Source organism: Carettochelys insculpta, chromosome 6 (assembly GCF_033958435.1).
Source record: "Carettochelys insculpta isolate YL-2023 chromosome 6, ASM3395843v1, whole genome shotgun sequence".
Lineage (NCBI taxonomy): Eukaryota > Metazoa > Chordata > Testudines > Carettochelyidae > Carettochelys > Carettochelys insculpta.
Window position 1 is genome coordinate 80,484,181 of NC_134142.1, and position 16,190 is coordinate 80,500,370.

General features: G+C 41.3%; 1 protein-coding gene across 3 annotated transcripts in view; it reads left to right on the plus strand.

The window, feature by feature from the left end:
• Window positions 1–16,190, plus strand: part of ANO1 (anoctamin 1) — a 108,667-nt gene that overhangs the window by 36,609 nt on the left and 55,868 nt on the right. For all 3 annotated transcript variants that reach the window (XM_074997449.1, XM_074997450.1, XM_074997448.1), the window contains 4 exons: window positions 4,526–4,852; window positions 11,217–11,315; window positions 13,593–13,744; window positions 15,368–15,422. In XM_074997449.1, coding sequence (XP_074853550.1) covers window positions 4,526–4,852; window positions 11,217–11,315; window positions 13,593–13,744; window positions 15,368–15,422 — 633 coding nt within the window. The remainder of the gene's footprint in view (window positions 1–4,525; window positions 4,853–11,216; window positions 11,316–13,592; window positions 13,745–15,367; window positions 15,423–16,190) is intronic.

The window sequence follows — 16,190 nt, forward strand, 5'->3', positions numbered from 1 at the left end:
AGGGCAATACTAGCTGTCCACTTGTCTGTAGCCTCCCCTTGCTGTCACCAGCCGCCCGCCGTTGTCCGCCGCCGCTCCTACCAGCCGCCCGCCGGTCGCTGTCGTCTGCCGCCGCTCCTACCAGCCGCCCGCCGGTCGCTGTCGTCTGCCGCCGCTCCTACCAGCCGCCCGCCGGTCGCTGTGGTCTGCCGCCGCTCCTACCAGCCGCCCGCCGTCGTCTACCGCCACCGCCGCTCCTACTGGCCACCCGCCATCGTCTACCGCCGCCGCTCCTACCGGCCGCCCGCCGGTCGCCGTCGTCTACCGCCGCCGCCGCTCCTACCAGCCGCCCGCTGGTCCTGCTGTTGTCCGCCGGTCCTAACCCCACTGCTTGGGACTGCCCTAAGGCAGAACTCAGTGATTTCAGCTCTGTGTGGCCTCAGCTGCCACTCTGTGATTTCAGCTCTTGGTATCTCTAGTGTGGGGTTTCACAAACACCCTAGTATCCAGCTCTATCTTTTAACAGGTGGGGAGGGTTAGTCAAGCCAGGCTTATAGCTATATGGCCAGGGCATAGGCAGGGCCAAGGCACTCAGCAAGCTGGCTCAACCAGTACCCCTCCCCTGTCTCTCACAATGCTTTAAACCAGGGAGCCATGTGTAATCAATGTCTTACACAGCTAAGGCGACTGCCCTGTCCCCCACAACAACCCAGAGCATTGGTGAGATCTCACAACTCCCGCATTAAGTGTCAGCTTAAATTGTGATTTTACAGCTACATGTTTACAATAGACCAAATCTCATGGCTTACTTGCTACCCATTAGGCTTTGCCTGAAAAGGTATCACACATGCACACCTTTTGCATTCTCATGCAGATGACCTCTGGGAGACTCATTCCTCCCAGCCTTCAGCAGCACTGCATTCCTTCTGCCACATTCCCTACACATTTTTTTACCAAAAAGTGAATGACATCTGTTTTTATTAAGGTGAAATTTCCACTAGGATTCTTCTCTGGACAGAAGACACACACACAAACTATGAAGTAAACAAAATTTGTCCCAGAATAGGAAGCTGGTAGCAACTTTAGCTATGGAAGGACTCCATATTTAAAAACAAAAATTTGAAACACAAATGAAGTTTCAAACGAAGCCAACTGTGAAAACTGATGCAGGTCCTCATTGCCCTCTGGGTCAGATTGTTTGATGCAGTCTGTCCTCTTTCTGCTGCTCTGGTGGCTAAAAGGGATCTGAAAGTGAATTTTTTTGCCATCCTTTGCAAATGCCTATTACATAGCGTATGCTGCAGGTAGGGGAAAGAGTCACCATACTGCACTGCTCTCTGATGATCTCCAGATGAAAGGTGGCTCCTTGGGTGCAGACCATAACCATAGTTTCTAGTCTGCCAGAACTGTCTGCTTGATCCAATGCAGAATGGCCACAAAATCTGGGTGCTGACATGGCTTTTTTGTGGTGTCCACGGTCTAGCCCATTTATTTGAATAAGAATTGAAGACGTGCCGTACTTTTCAGAATTGTCTCACTGGTAGACAGTGAGCACCCCAGAAAGTCCCATCCACTTCAGTAGGACTAGTAGGTGTTCAGCACCAGTGTTCTTTAAAAGTGGCCACATAGGAGAGATTCAGGTGCCTTCCAGCTGATTAACAGACTGCCCTTAGCCACCCGCAGCTAGAAGCATATGTTTGACTGGTGGTACACATCCGCACATGCCTTGGTTCACATAAGAAAATTTATTCTGCCCCGATGTAAAAAAATAGAGGGAACCCTGTGCAGCACATCGTAGGATCAGGCCCTAAGTTTTAGACTGCATTTTACTGAAGAATTCATCATTTGACCCCAAGGTTTGAAAATGAAACAAAACTGGTGGTCTTGATCAACTCCCCCTCAGAATTCACAGTCTTTACTGAGAATGGCCAGCTGCACTTGAGATTTGACTGCATGAAGACCGAAGTCTTCTCTATGCCAGAATATTTTGCTTTCACAAAATCTGCACATCTTTAAATTGTCCCCTGCCAACCACATGTCCAACTGTTGTTCTTGATGGGCAATGCTGAGGAGAGAAATGGTCCCTGCTTGGCTCTTCCCTTATCACCAAACAAACAATGAATAAATTATATCTTGTTTCCTTTTAACTCTTACTATGCTTTTTGTTGGGGGGGAAGAAAAAAAGATGCTTTTTCTTGGCCACCTCAGTCTGGCTCCCTATTTTAAGTGTTTATCAGCTACCTTTAGGTCAACCTCCCCATTCCAACAGAAATTGACCCCTTTTAGCAGAGTATACTATTTTTCATGCATCCTTAAAGATTATGCTTTAATCTGGTCCTGAGACCTTTATACTGAATCTCATGTAAGCTGTACCTTGCATGGTGTCAAGTATCAGAGGGGTAGCCATGTTTGTCTGGATCTGCAAAAGCAATGAGGGGTCCTGTGGCTGTGAACTCTTGTTGCTTATGTAAGCTGTAATGTACTGTACGCTGAAGGCTCTTATGATCAATGTCAGACCTTGTAATACACTGCCCTGGTCAGTTTCCCAGATCCCACAAGCAGCCGGGAGAGGGGAACCAGGCTGCCCCCTGGTGCTCTCTGCCACTCAGGGAGCCATGAAATGGACCAGCCGTGGTGGGCTGGTCAGTTTCCCATCTCCCCCTCAACTTCTGCAAAAATTTGAATTACGCGGGGGTTGCAAGAACATAACCCCCGTGACACTGGAGGTTTTACTGTATGTAATTCTAGCTATGACAGTTGCCTAGCTAGAATCAAAGTATGTGAAATAGACTCACCTGATGCCTTCACTGAGGGAGGTCGACAGGAGCATTTCTCCCAGTCACCTCCCGTACTCCTTGCAATAGTGGGGAGTACAGGGGTCAGCTGATGACCCCAGACAGATCAATATCGTGGTCTCTACCAGGAGCCTGAAATCAGACTCTGGAAGATCAGTTCTCCCCAGGTCAATCTTCTCAGAAGTGTAGACGTGCCCTTACGCTGCCTCAATATAGCAGTACAGATACAGTGATGTACCCATGCTGCTGTAGCATCCATAATGTAGAAGTGGCCTAGAACAGACACAGAGAGCAAAAAGGAGCAACTGAAAGGATGGTGTCTGACCTTGGAAAAAAGCGGGAAGAAGTTTTGCAGTCAGGGGTACAGGCCAAAAAGAGTGTTCTTGATGCTTGTGAGCAAAAGAAGCTGTTTCCTGCTATTTGATTGCTTTTGCATTCACAGCCGCAGAGCTATAAAATCTTTGTAAGTAAACAAAACTGCATCTAAGAATTACCCAATTGCTACCAATTTGTGCTCTCAGCTGGGTCCACCCATTCAAGACAAAAATGCCAAAAATATATAGCTCTTGAGGACTTCAAACCTAGCCACTTTGTAAACATGATGTTGTTCCCCTAAAGGCTTGCATCTTTTCTTTTATGTACCCAGTAAACTGCAGATGTATGTATTACAGCTGGACTTTGAACTTTCTCAAATGTGCTTGATGGCCAATGGCTACCATTTGTACCAACAATTTATTACAGGGGAAAATATTTCTTGGCTTAAAATTCTTCCTGATTAATTAAAGGCCATAAAATGTACAAGGGTCCCTGAATATTTCAAGTGTCACTGCTGCGTTTAGCATGTACTACGAAAACAAGTAAAGTCTATTGGCCAATTTCTGTCCTCGTAGTTATATGCATGCATGTAAAGGCAGAATTTGGCACTGTGTGAGAAAAGCATTGTATGAGAGAAAGGTACAAGTAGTGTTATGTATCAGTATTTTATTAATTTTTTTTATTTTTCCCGTAGTCTAGAAATGATAAAGAAAAAATGCGACGTCAGTGGAATGCTAAATCAGTCTCACAAGTGGCATTTCTTGGATCTTGTTAATATCGGTGCAAATATGTTTTAATTTTCATTAAGTTTTTCCAGTCTGGAATATGTATCTTTTCTACCATCAAATTGCAATGAGACATGGCTTGTATATGAGAAAAAAACAAAACTAAGCAAGGACTGAACTCCATTCCGTCTGTCTCCTTGCTTTTTTGGCTCAGCTTCATAGCCAGCTGGTTCCATTTAATCTCTAAATTGATCTCTTTTTCAGATGATGCAAAATTGCATCCACGATAAGAGAAGTGAGAAATGTTTGCACAGACTATTAATCTGTTTATCAGAATTAAAACACAGATGTCTTTGGTGATGAAGCAGATGATATTACTGGTGATTATCCTACAAAGGGGAAAAACAACAAACCCACAAAGCAGTTCACTTGTGAACTCAAGTGCTAGTAATTAGATAAAATCCAGGTCATTTTATCTATTTATCACTGAAAAATAAAATTTCAACTCCTTGTTCAACAGAATTGCAGGTGTTAAATTGCAGAATCTCTGACGTTGTTGGCACAAAAGGCAGTCTTTAAACTAGCAGTGTATTTTGAAGACTAGGCATTGTGGACAAGAAGAATAATGTGAATGTGGTTTCTTTTAATATTTGGTTTATCTTGTGTCCCTGTCTCTACTAATTACACTTTTTTTCTCCCCCATGTTTACAGTTATTAAAGTCGCTGTGTCAGGATCCAGATGCCAACTGCAAATATGGACTTTATTTTAGAGATGGTAAGAGAAAAGTGGACTACATCCTGGTTTACCATTATAAGAAGTCCTCAATCACTAAGACACTTACTAGGCGAATTCATCACAGTGACTCAAGTGCTCGAAGCATCAAACAGGATCAGTCGCTTCCTGGGAAAGGTGGCCAGCTGCACATGGGAGAAAGTGAACAACACATGGATTATCATGAAGATGACAAGAGATTCCGCAGAGAGGAGTATGAAGGCAATCTCATGGAGGCTGGTCTGGAACTGGAAAGAGATGAAGATGTAAATAGAGTTTTCAACTCTTTATACCTTAATAACATAAATAAGGGTCAAATACTGACAAATATCAAGAAGTTCCTGTGAACCCCTGATGAGAGTTGCAGATGCTCACAGCTCCCCACTGTTTGGCCTTTATTTTTCCTAGCACCCTCAACTCTTTTTGATACCAGTCATCTCAGTAACTCACTGGACCACAGTGTAGTTGATCTCTTTGTATATAAAACACAAAGTTTCTGAAGTGATTTTTTTTTTAAATTCATGTTTATTACTCAAGAAGAAAACATGAGATCCATGCTTCTGATGGCATTTTTGTTATCCAGGGAGTGAAGTACCCTGAGCATTTAGTAAAGAATAAAACTGGAACATGACTAGAACTGTCATATCTGACATTTTCCAGACAGATACAAATATTTTTCTGGAAAATATCTGATACGAGTATATAAGTGCATTGTGCTTCTAGAATTCTGAACGTAGCTGCCTGAAGTTTGCACTAACCTAAAATAGGTATCAAGAGCCCCAAAAAGTCTGAGATGGCAGCTGAGATCAGTAGCAAATAAACTCTAGAAATTATGAGGAGTGTATAGGTTGCTCAATTTTTATTTTAGTAAAATGGGATTCTTCATAAATGTAATATAACACAAACTAAAAACAGAAAATGTTGCTCTTTGCTCAGTAGCAATATTCCATTTCTCTCAGCTATTCATATTGTCTGTAATGCCCATAACATTAATTTACTTCAGGCCCTGGACATGTAAATATGTTGTGAAGATATTCAGGACAGTAATGTATATAGCTTCTCATGGTTTGGAGGGACTAAAACAAATGGAATCCCCTTGCTTGTTCGTACACCCTCTGCTCATTACATCCATGTGAGGCCCTTCAAGCAAACACTGCAAGGTTAAGGGTAGAAGGGTGATCAGACAGTGCCGTGGGGAAATTTTTATATAGCAGTGTCCCGAGAAAAAACGTTTGATAAATTACCATGGAAATGAGTTCTGAGTCTGACCTTGTTAATGCTAAGTTCCACCCCTCCCAACAAGGACCTGTCTCTTGTTGTCTGTGACATTCCTCCCGTCCTATTCCTGTAAGGTAGTGGAGAGGGGGCAACAGAGAATCCTACTGCTGGGAAAAAGAAAAGGCAGAGGAGTATCACAGAAGGCCCAGCCCTAAATGAAAGTTTTGCACTTCTTTGCACGTAGCCAGTTATGTGTATGTTTCCCCACATATCTCAGGATAGCCATGTATTTTGGAGAGCCCTTTCTCTTACCCAGAGCCTGCAAATCCTGATATTTCTCCCTCACGGACTCTGTCTTCAGAGTTCAGACATTTGCTGTATTTCCCCTAATTGTTCCCCTCTTCCAGGTTTGTTCCGGCCATAGCTTTTTCCTTCCTCTTGGAGTGGGAATGAGGACAAACAGTGGGGTGGAGGAGGATGGACAGTATAAGTCACCATGTGAATCTAAGAAGTTTTTTTTATTGCAATATTTAATAGATCATAGCGTTAGGCTTTTGCACAATGTAGGCCTCTAAAACAGGAGATACTTAAATATTGACATCAGAAAAATATTTTTTTCATTAATTGTTAAATGATCTCCAACTCAGTGGTCCTCATCCATGGATCCAGGGCCACATGGAAGGCCACAAGCAGGATTCAGGGCCAGTATTAAACTCAGAGAGGTCCAGGGCAGAAAGCAAAAGCCCAGCCATATGGGGGTGAAGCCTAGAGCCCAAGCCACATGCCCTTGGGCTGAAGCTGAAGCCTGAGCAGTGTGGTTTCATGGGGACCCCTCTTCCATGGGGTACTCGGCAGTTGTGTTGCTTACCACGCCCAATGCCAACCCTAGCTTTATATGCAAAACACCAAGTATTGTGCCACAGGTACACTGTGGAACTTTTAGAGCATGTTGGGATGGGTGGGGCTTAGAAAGAACAAAGTTGTGCACACCTGCTCCAGGGCACTTCTTAATTAGCCTTCTTATTAAAACAGGTACACTGTTTTAAAAACCTGCAATTTTAAGAAACTTATCATAAGCTCTTAAGAAGGATCCTGCGGGCTGAGCATCCCTGAACCTTTTGGAATGTTCAAAATTGAGGTGTGAATTTCACCTAACCTAACTGAGCAACGCTCTGTTGGTGCAACGAAGGGTCCTGTGGCACCTTATAGACTAACAGAAAAGTTTAGAGCATGAGCTCTGTTGGTGTGATTACAATATTGACATAGATAGGAAACTTCTTGGTATAGGACAAGTTCTAGAAAGTTCAGATTATAACATACCCTTTATTATAACAGAAGTCACTGATACTTTATTGTTACAAATAAAAATGAGCCTGAAAAAAAACTCCAGCTTTGAACACCTCCTGAACTTTGGTCACTATCCCAAACTGAATCTAAATTATGTGGTTTGTAAGTCCAATCTGTCTGAAAGAGTTATTCATCCTGAAATTATCACATCTCAGTTTAGCCTCCAAAGGAATGAAATCTGTTCATAGGGCCTTGTGTAAATGGTTTAGATAAGTGCATGGATTTTAGATGTTATTCCATCCTTCCAATAGGATTAGAGATCCATGTGTTGTACATAACTCCTTCCACCTGGACAACAAAAACAATGTCTTCTATTAAGACTGACTTTATAAAATAATTTGGTGTGTATGTGATCTGCTGCCAATGTGATTAGTAGAGATAGCCATGCTCAGATTCATTTCAAAGGCAGCGACTAAAGTTTGTTTAACTGATCCAGCCAATATGCCAGAGATTGCAGACAGGGAAGGTAAACATCTTGCAAATTTTATTTACAAAATCTAAAAGCTGCATTTAAAAAATCCTAAATATGTCCCTTAAACATTCATGAATGTACAGCTAAGACAAACTCTCGGAAAGTGAAATGAGTTTCCATTGTAAGTTCTATATTTCCAATGCAAGTAACAAGAGCCTTTCATCTAATTTGCAAACTACTATAGTAGATTGGCACTCTCCTTGTGCCAAGTCATGCAGATAAAAATAGTTTACTCGATAGGGTGTCCCCACCTATGACATGTAATACTACTTTAAATAATATTGAAGGTCCTTCAGTTCAAGCAAGGACATCATGAATACCCATCCTGAGGGACACTGTTCTCTCAAGACAACATATGAAAATAGAAAAGAAATGTCTAAAGAGCAATCTGGATCTACGTCAACTTTCTTCTCCAGAGCCTGAGTGTAAGGCAATAGGGTTGCAGCCACTTGCTTGAATCTGAAAGGCATTACTGACCAAGCTATGAAGTCACTCTGCAGGTCTTTAATATGAGTAAAAGTGAGCACTTGTTAAATGGGAAACCTAAATTAAATGCCTAAACTCTCCTCTGTGAAGTTAACTCATAAATGTTTTTGAAGTTCTGACACATGGGAGACTGGCAACTATTTATATCTCCTGAGTAATGTATTTCTAGAAAGCAGGTGCAGAGTACTGAAAACAAGCTCTTATACTTGCATAAGCAAGTATAGCAGCAACAATGGAAAAATAAAGCCAAAATTCAAGTATTTTGCTGTCTAAAACTATACTTCATTTTAACTTGAATAGCCTGTTGAACTGATGAATGATGGGAATCGTTCACTCTAATACTTAAAGGGGAGAAAATCACTGTTACAATATAATCTGTTTTGACAGGTAGAGACTAACATGACTACCCCTCAAACAGGAGTCATGTGCAATCTTAAAGACTAAAAGATTTGTTTGGACGTAAGCTTTCATGAGCCGATATGCATCTGATGAAGTGGGCTTTTGTCCACTAAAGCTTATATCCAAATAAATGAGTTAGTCTTTAAGGTGTCACAGGACTCCCCTTTGTCAAAATATAATGTACATTTAAATGTATGTGCATTTGACCTAGGGTAGAGTTTGGCTGTGAGTGGTGGAAAATCAGGCTCTCCTCTTTTGCTAGTTCCACATCTTCATAGGATTCCCCTTCTCAGTGGCATGTAGGCAGCTAGATAGCACTCTAATTTGAGGGGAATGAGAAGGAAAGCATTTCATTTTCTTGTGTACATTTGGGCCATGTCTACCCAAGTGGCTTTTCATGGCAAAACTGGGCTTTTGTCAGGAAAAACTGCAGAGCATCTACATGCAAAATGCGCTTTAACAGTTTGACAAAACCTGGCACATCCACTAGAAGCGTTGTACCGCTCTCCATTCAGGTATAACACCTCTGTCAATGGTGTTCTGTTAACAAAATAGCCATGTAGATGCTCTGGAGCCCTGTTGTCAATAGACAGGGCTTCTGGTTCACCAGGCAGCCCTGTTTGCAAAGCTGCTGGTTGGCCATTCTGTCGAGAGAGGGACAGGCAGTCTGGCTGCTGTCTGTCGACAGCGCGGATTGCTCTTTCAATCTGTTTTTATCTGTAGACAGAGGCTTCTCGTGTAGATGTAGCCTTGGAGTTTCCAGCAATCCATTGCACGTGGCAACAAAAAGGACCAATGTTATCTGTCATCTTTGCAAGATATATTTTCAAAAGCATGGACTCACCCCATGTTCTTCCTTGCTTTTGGTGTTATAAGGGGCATAGTTATGTTCTTGAAGGTGCTTCAAATACAGAACCTGTACTGCTGGCTTTGAGATGCTCTATAGATTTATTTGCCTTTACAAATAGATAATACAACTGTTCATGTGAAAGCTCCTTAGTTTGTGAGCAGGCCACGGATGTGGCAAGTAGGCACATAAACAAGGAAGCCAAATCTGCTCCGCAGCTCTTAGATTACACGATTCAAAAATATCTGAAGAGCTGAATATTATGTGTAAACTTGGCTGCCAAAGGAAAGCAAAAAATAGATGGAAACAATTCCTATAGCCTATATCTGACGGGGAGCTCTGTGGCTTCCTCTTAATGCTAACTGCTGATTTTTAAGGCTAGCAATGTGCCCCGAATCAAGCATCAACAGTCTAATTTTGTGCAACATATTGGTATGCCCTGTCAGTTTGTCTTTGCAGTTATATTCTGCCCTCTGCATAAATGATCTCAGACGGGTAGCTGTGTTTGTAGCTTCACAAATAAATAACAAGCAGTCTTGTAACACCTTAGAAAATACCAAATGGTTGAAGAGGTCTTACCCATGTGCGATCATGACCTAATGAATTGTTAGTCTCTAAGGTGCTACATGGCTGCTAGTTATTTGCTCTCTGCAAAGGAAGCTCAGATACAGCAAGCATGGACTTGCTCAGAAGCTCAGTCACTACTGGGGATAGTGAAGAAAACACAACTGAGAGCAAATGTGTCTTTTGAAAATAAGTTTCATAATATAAAGGATGAATGAATCCAGATTCTTTAGATGAATCAGCAGAGACAGCCAACTCCATGCCTGTATGTTAGCATCTGGGAAGAGAATCATCATAACAACCGTAATGCCAACTCTCTGCCCACTGAGGTTCCCTCTGCACTGAAGTGATCTTCGCATAGTTTGCTAGGCTGGCTTTAGGGCAGCTTCATGTCAGCCATGCAATATAAAATTTCCCTATTGCATGGAAGAATCTGGATCAGTATATGAAAAAATTGTACATTTTCTTATAAATCTTTGTGTAGCATTAGTGTAAAAGATTACCATTTAAACTCAGATGTAGACACTAGCACTGTGGATGATGCATTTTTGCCTCTTTCTTATGACAAGTCTGTGCTTCTGAGCCTTAGAGGTTCTTGAGATGTTGCTGATGAGCCTCAGCTCCATTTAAAATAATCCATTTAATACCTGACACAAGATACTCAAAACCTCACAGGCTCAGGCGCTGTTGGATAGGTCTACATCTCTCCGATCCTTCAGTGACCTAGAATTCAGGCTTCATCCTGGACCCAAACATTCTAAATTGCAGTTAGTAGCTCTTAGCCTGAGCCCTATAAACCCAACTAAACACACATGAACCTGCTGTGAGTTTTTAGTTGCAGTTTAGACTCACTCTAGTCTCATTCAAATTTGAATCACTGGGGCACACGCAGCACTTCATTAGTAATCTCCCGACACCCTACTTACCATGCTCCCTTTGAAGTTGGGAACTAGCGTAGACACAGCCTAGGTATATTTTCCTTGTCCATAGCAAATGCCCTTTATTTTACAAACACTTATTTTCTCACTTTAAGATCGTTATTCTACCTTGGAATAATTATTCTGTTGGAGGACAGCCAAGTTTCACGTTTTGTGGGGTGAGCACCTTTTGAACAGAAAATCAGATGATTTGTTCAATGACTTTATCATAGCTATTTAGACCTCTGTTTTGTTTTAAACAGATAAGATGTATAATGTTGTCTATTGTGGATTATTTGATCCCTCAATATGTATGAAACTGGAGGGAAAATAGCATTGTATTCTTTTTCACCAAAATTATTGTCTTTCTTCCTTTTTAGACTAAAATACATGGGGTTGGATTTGTAAAAATACACGCACCTTGGAATGTTTTGTGCCGGGAGGCAGAATTTCTGAAACTCAAGATGCCTACAAAAAAGGTTAGTGGATGGTTTTCTTTCCCTCCACATATACAGTTTACACCCCATACATCTGTAAGGTCCTCCCAGCACTTCACGAGAATTAACTAATCCTCAGAACACCATGTCAAGGGAGATAAGTATTTTTAATTGTCTTTTACTCATAAGGAATTTGAGAAGTGGCTAACTAACTTGCCAAATGCTACAGGAAGAATCATGATGATACCTAGGAACAAATATCAAGAGTTCCTGGATCATTTCTTCACATCATACAAATGAGCTTTTTTAGGATTTTGTACGTTCAGTAATTATAATGCTCACAGACCCAGGTTGCCAGCCCCAGGGATAGAACCTGCAAGCAAAGAGTTGAAAGCCCTGCACTCTACCACATGAGCTAAAGGGCAGCTGTCTCTCAGCTAAGGCTGTAGAGCAGAGACTTCACTCACCCCAGATGAGGTCTCGGTGCCTCTGGGTACTACGTAATGTTAGCTGATAATGAATTCTTAAATGTACATGATGGAGGACTTATTTTCCACTTACCCCAAGAAAGCCTCAATCCAGAACCCACGTGTAGAAGTAGCATTTTGCACACAAGTGGTCCCACAGAGCTCAGAAATTACTTGTATGCATAAAAGTAACCATGCGCATGAGTGTTTGCAGAGTCTGGATTAATTACAGCTTAGAATAATTACACTTCAGAATATCTAAAGTGTCATTATAAAAGTGAGAATGTGTTTTCTCTGGAAACCAAAATTTAAGTAATCTTTACTATGTAGTTGTACCTTTTCAGTGAACATAATTTAGAAGTGGATTAATATTTAATGACATCCTAAGTGCAGGTTCCAGAAACTGCAGAGAAGGAAGTCTCTAATGGAACGAAAACCAGCCTCAAAGCCCAAAATAATTTACTGCAAGTAAAACTAAAATTAAACTATCGCTTTAAGTATTGTATTAGTGGCATCCTAGCCCAGTTATCACTTTATTTATTGTAATTCCATTTCCTGGTTTTTGTAAGGCTATTAAGCTCCTGGGAGCTGTTGTATGACACAGGAAAGAGCATTTTTGTCAAGGGAGAGAAAAAGAGGTTTCTAAGCTTTCAGACATAGTCCAGTCATTACTTGGACCTAGAAGAAGTGAGGAATTAATTTTCACTTGGCCACACATAGCAGTGAGCTCAAACCAAACTCCTTTATCTAGATGCTGCAGGCCCCTTGCATCTGGATTTAGAGTAGAATATTGTGGCTCAGGCTGTGAAGGTCATTGTTTTCTTTTTTGTCTTCTAATACAATTCCTATGTAACTTTAGCACTTGTTTGGTACCAAAAGGCCAAATTACTCTTACTGCTCTGATGAAAAGTAGTTCCACAGTGGAAGGGGGGCATGCCAGAAGCCAATGCAGGGCATTCTCTGGCTACCATGGAGATCAGAAGCATGCTTGCGCTCAGCAGTTCTTGGAACTCAGAGGAAGGAATCCATTTCTATATGAATCCTTCCATCAGTGGGGCATTGTATTAAGGCAATTCAAAGCAGGCTAACGAGTGGCTAATGTGCATATTCAGCACCTCTTTAGCATAATGGTGACCATGCAAATTTTGAAGTGCAGACTTCGAATTGCAGATTGGCAGTGAAGATGGGGGCAGCTTCAAAATAAGTGTCCCACTTCCACATTCCCTTACTCTGATCTGGTTTTGTGGGAGTGAGGGAAAATCAAAGTGGGGCGCTTATTTCGAAGCTGCCCCCATCTACATTATCAATCTGCAATTCAAAGTCTGGACTTTGGAATTCGGGTGGCCACCATTATGCTAATGAGGTGCCTAATATGCACCTTAGCGCCTCATTAGCCTGCTTCAAATTGCCTCATTACCATGCCCCCTCCAACAGGAGAGTGAGAGCGGAGAAGCAGCCCTAGTTTGCTTCAGTTTGCCCCTTTCACAACCCTTTTAAAGAAGGTAAAGAAACAGTGCACTGGTCTTCACGAGTGTATTTATGTAAGGGATAAGTATCAGAGGGGTGGCTGTGTTAGTCTGTATCTGCAAAAACAGCGAGAAGTCCGGTGGCACCTTATAGACTAACAGATTTTTTGGACCATAACCTTTCATGGGCAAAGACCCACTTTGTCAGACCCACAGATGAAATGGATCTTTGCCCATGAAAGCTTATGCTCCAAAAAAATCTCAGTCGATAAGGTGCCATGGTACCTCTCGTTTTTATTTAAATGATGGTTTTACTCCTTGTACTTCATTATCTTTTATGAATAATCTGAGAGTGATATTGTATTAATCGTTCTCTTTCTTCTTAGATGTATCAGATAAATCAAGCACATGGGCTTTTGAAAAAAATTAATTCTGTAATTCAAAAAATAACAGAACCTATCCAGCCAAAAGTAGCAGAACACAAACCACAGACCATGAAACGCCTCTCCTACCCCTTCTCCCGGGAGAAACAACACCTGTAAGTGAAAGCTTAATCTAAATTAGCCATTTGTATTAAGAGGAGCCGGCATTTGCAATAACACTTGAGAGACAAGAACGAATAGGTGCATCAGCAGCTAATGAACGTTAAAATGGTTACTCTCCCTTTTCATAAATTAAGTCTAATCTAATTCACTGTGCTGGAATTGGGCTCTTTAAGGCCCTATGTGGCATTTGTGTTCATTTTTACTATCGTATATTATATGCAGCAACAGCCTGAACAGAATAATAAATATGCCTTTTCACCATATTTTAAATTTATATCATAATGCTTATGGTTTTACTGTAGTCCTTTTCACCTCGAAAATGTCGTGTTCAGTAAATTTTGTAGTTAAGAATGTAGGTTGATAAACATAACTGAGAGCCTCCTTAATATTATATGGGCAGATAATACATATGTTGTGTACCAGCAACAAGGAGATGGCCTCGTTTGGCTCTCCTTGAAATTGGAGTTTTGCTATTGATTTCAACAGAAACAGGTTGGGGCCCATTATATGATTTCAAGAATAATTGAAATTGTATATACAAGCATATCAAGAAAACTGGGAAAAGAAGAGTCTAGCACAAGTTATGTCTCTTCTAGAAAGCCCATCCAGGTCCTCATGATGTCTCAGCTCATAATGCTGGAGGGGACCTTGAGAGGTCATCAAGTCCAATCCCCTGCCGTCACAGTAGGACCTAACATTATATATAGATAGATAGATAAAAATATGTAAATTAATCTAATCTGCCCCAGAACCTTGAAAGGCCCCCTCTAGGTTTCAACTTACAACCCTGCATTTATAAGGCCAACGAGCTAACCACTGAGCTATCCCTCTGGAGCAAAGAGGTTTAAAGAAGTAACCCTGAGATAAGAGGCATGGTCATGTGTATACCCATAGGCAGTCACCAATATCAAGCACAGTCTTTCCACAAACATTTATTTCTACCTTTGGGGGATACGGAACATAAAAGGGAGCTGTGTGCTAGGATGACATCATGCAGAATATGGGCACATGTAATGTGCTTGCAGAGTACATGTCACCTTTAATATGTGCCCAGATGTGTAGAAATTGACCAGATATGTGAATTTATACCATAAAGGTTATTCATCCAATAAAATAATCTGATGTCCAAGTATCACAAAGGGTCAGATTTAGTTATTTGCACTCAGATTGAGAAGAATCGTACTCCAAAACTAATCTCACTCCCCACCCACACCCCATGAAACTTCTTTTAGAGTAATTACAGAATAAAAAGGGTAAAAGCTGGCCCAGCACTGCTAACTTAACAACTCTTGGCTAAATCAAAAAATCAGTGGGTGAAATGCTAAGTCAGTGTTATGCAGCAAGTCAGAAAAGATTATAGAGGGGTCCCTTTTGGCCTTAAAATCTATGAATTTATAGAATCAATTGAATGTTGACACCATAAATAGGGGAATTTGGGAGGGATGTTTCTTTTCAAAAAGCTATTCGATTAAATTCAATTTATATTTGTTAGTAATAACACAGCACAATCAGTGAGTGTTACTGCTCAACTGTATCTCCAAGATAAATGAAAAGAAATCACCAAGTATAGAAAATAATAGGCAGCTTTTTTTTTCTCCTTTTCATTGTCTTAACAGATTTGATTTGTCTGACAAAGAGTCCTTTTTTGACAGCAAAACTAGAAGTACAATAGTAAGTATTATATTTTTTAATCATTTACAGAAGGGGTAGTCCCATAGTTATGTGGGTTTTAAGTGCTTCTTTGCTCGGTTTAATCCAAATTCTCAGTACCACATGTGACTAACTGTCAGTGATAGCAAATATTTAAATAACAAAATCAAGAATTTCCAGGGACAATTCTAGTGTATAAAAAAATATTGTATGAGATTAACAGTGCGTCTTTTTTGCACAATAACTCCATTTTGAGTCTGTTAGGCTCTGTCTACCCTGGCAATGGCCTGCAGAGTACAGGCACTACACACGTAGGAAGATGCCACAGTGAAAGGAAGGTTTGTCCATACTTTATCACTGCAGTGCTTTGCTACACATGGCAGTGAAAGGCTCTGGGATCGAGAAGGTAATGGGGTGCCTTTCCTTGTTGCTTCCAACATGCCAGATGGTTCAATAATAGCTGGAGCTGTACCCTGCAGCAAGGAAAGTCTCTCTCTGGCAGCAGGGAGGCAGTGAGATACTGTACTGCGGAAAGATGAGCAAGGTCCCGTATTGGTCCAGCTTCTGCTGGTGAGAGACAGCACTTGTTCTGAAGAACTGTTATTATTTCTTCATTGTCCTGTGCCACCGATGTGCAAAGCAAATAAAAGCATAATCCCTGCAATCGAAGCAGGGCTAAATTGGGCCTAAGGCATGTCTGAGGTAATGTTGTGAAGTGTATGGAGTCCTAGCTGTGGCGTCAGGAAACCTGAGCTGTATTCCAGGCTCTGTTGCTGATCTGTGATGTGA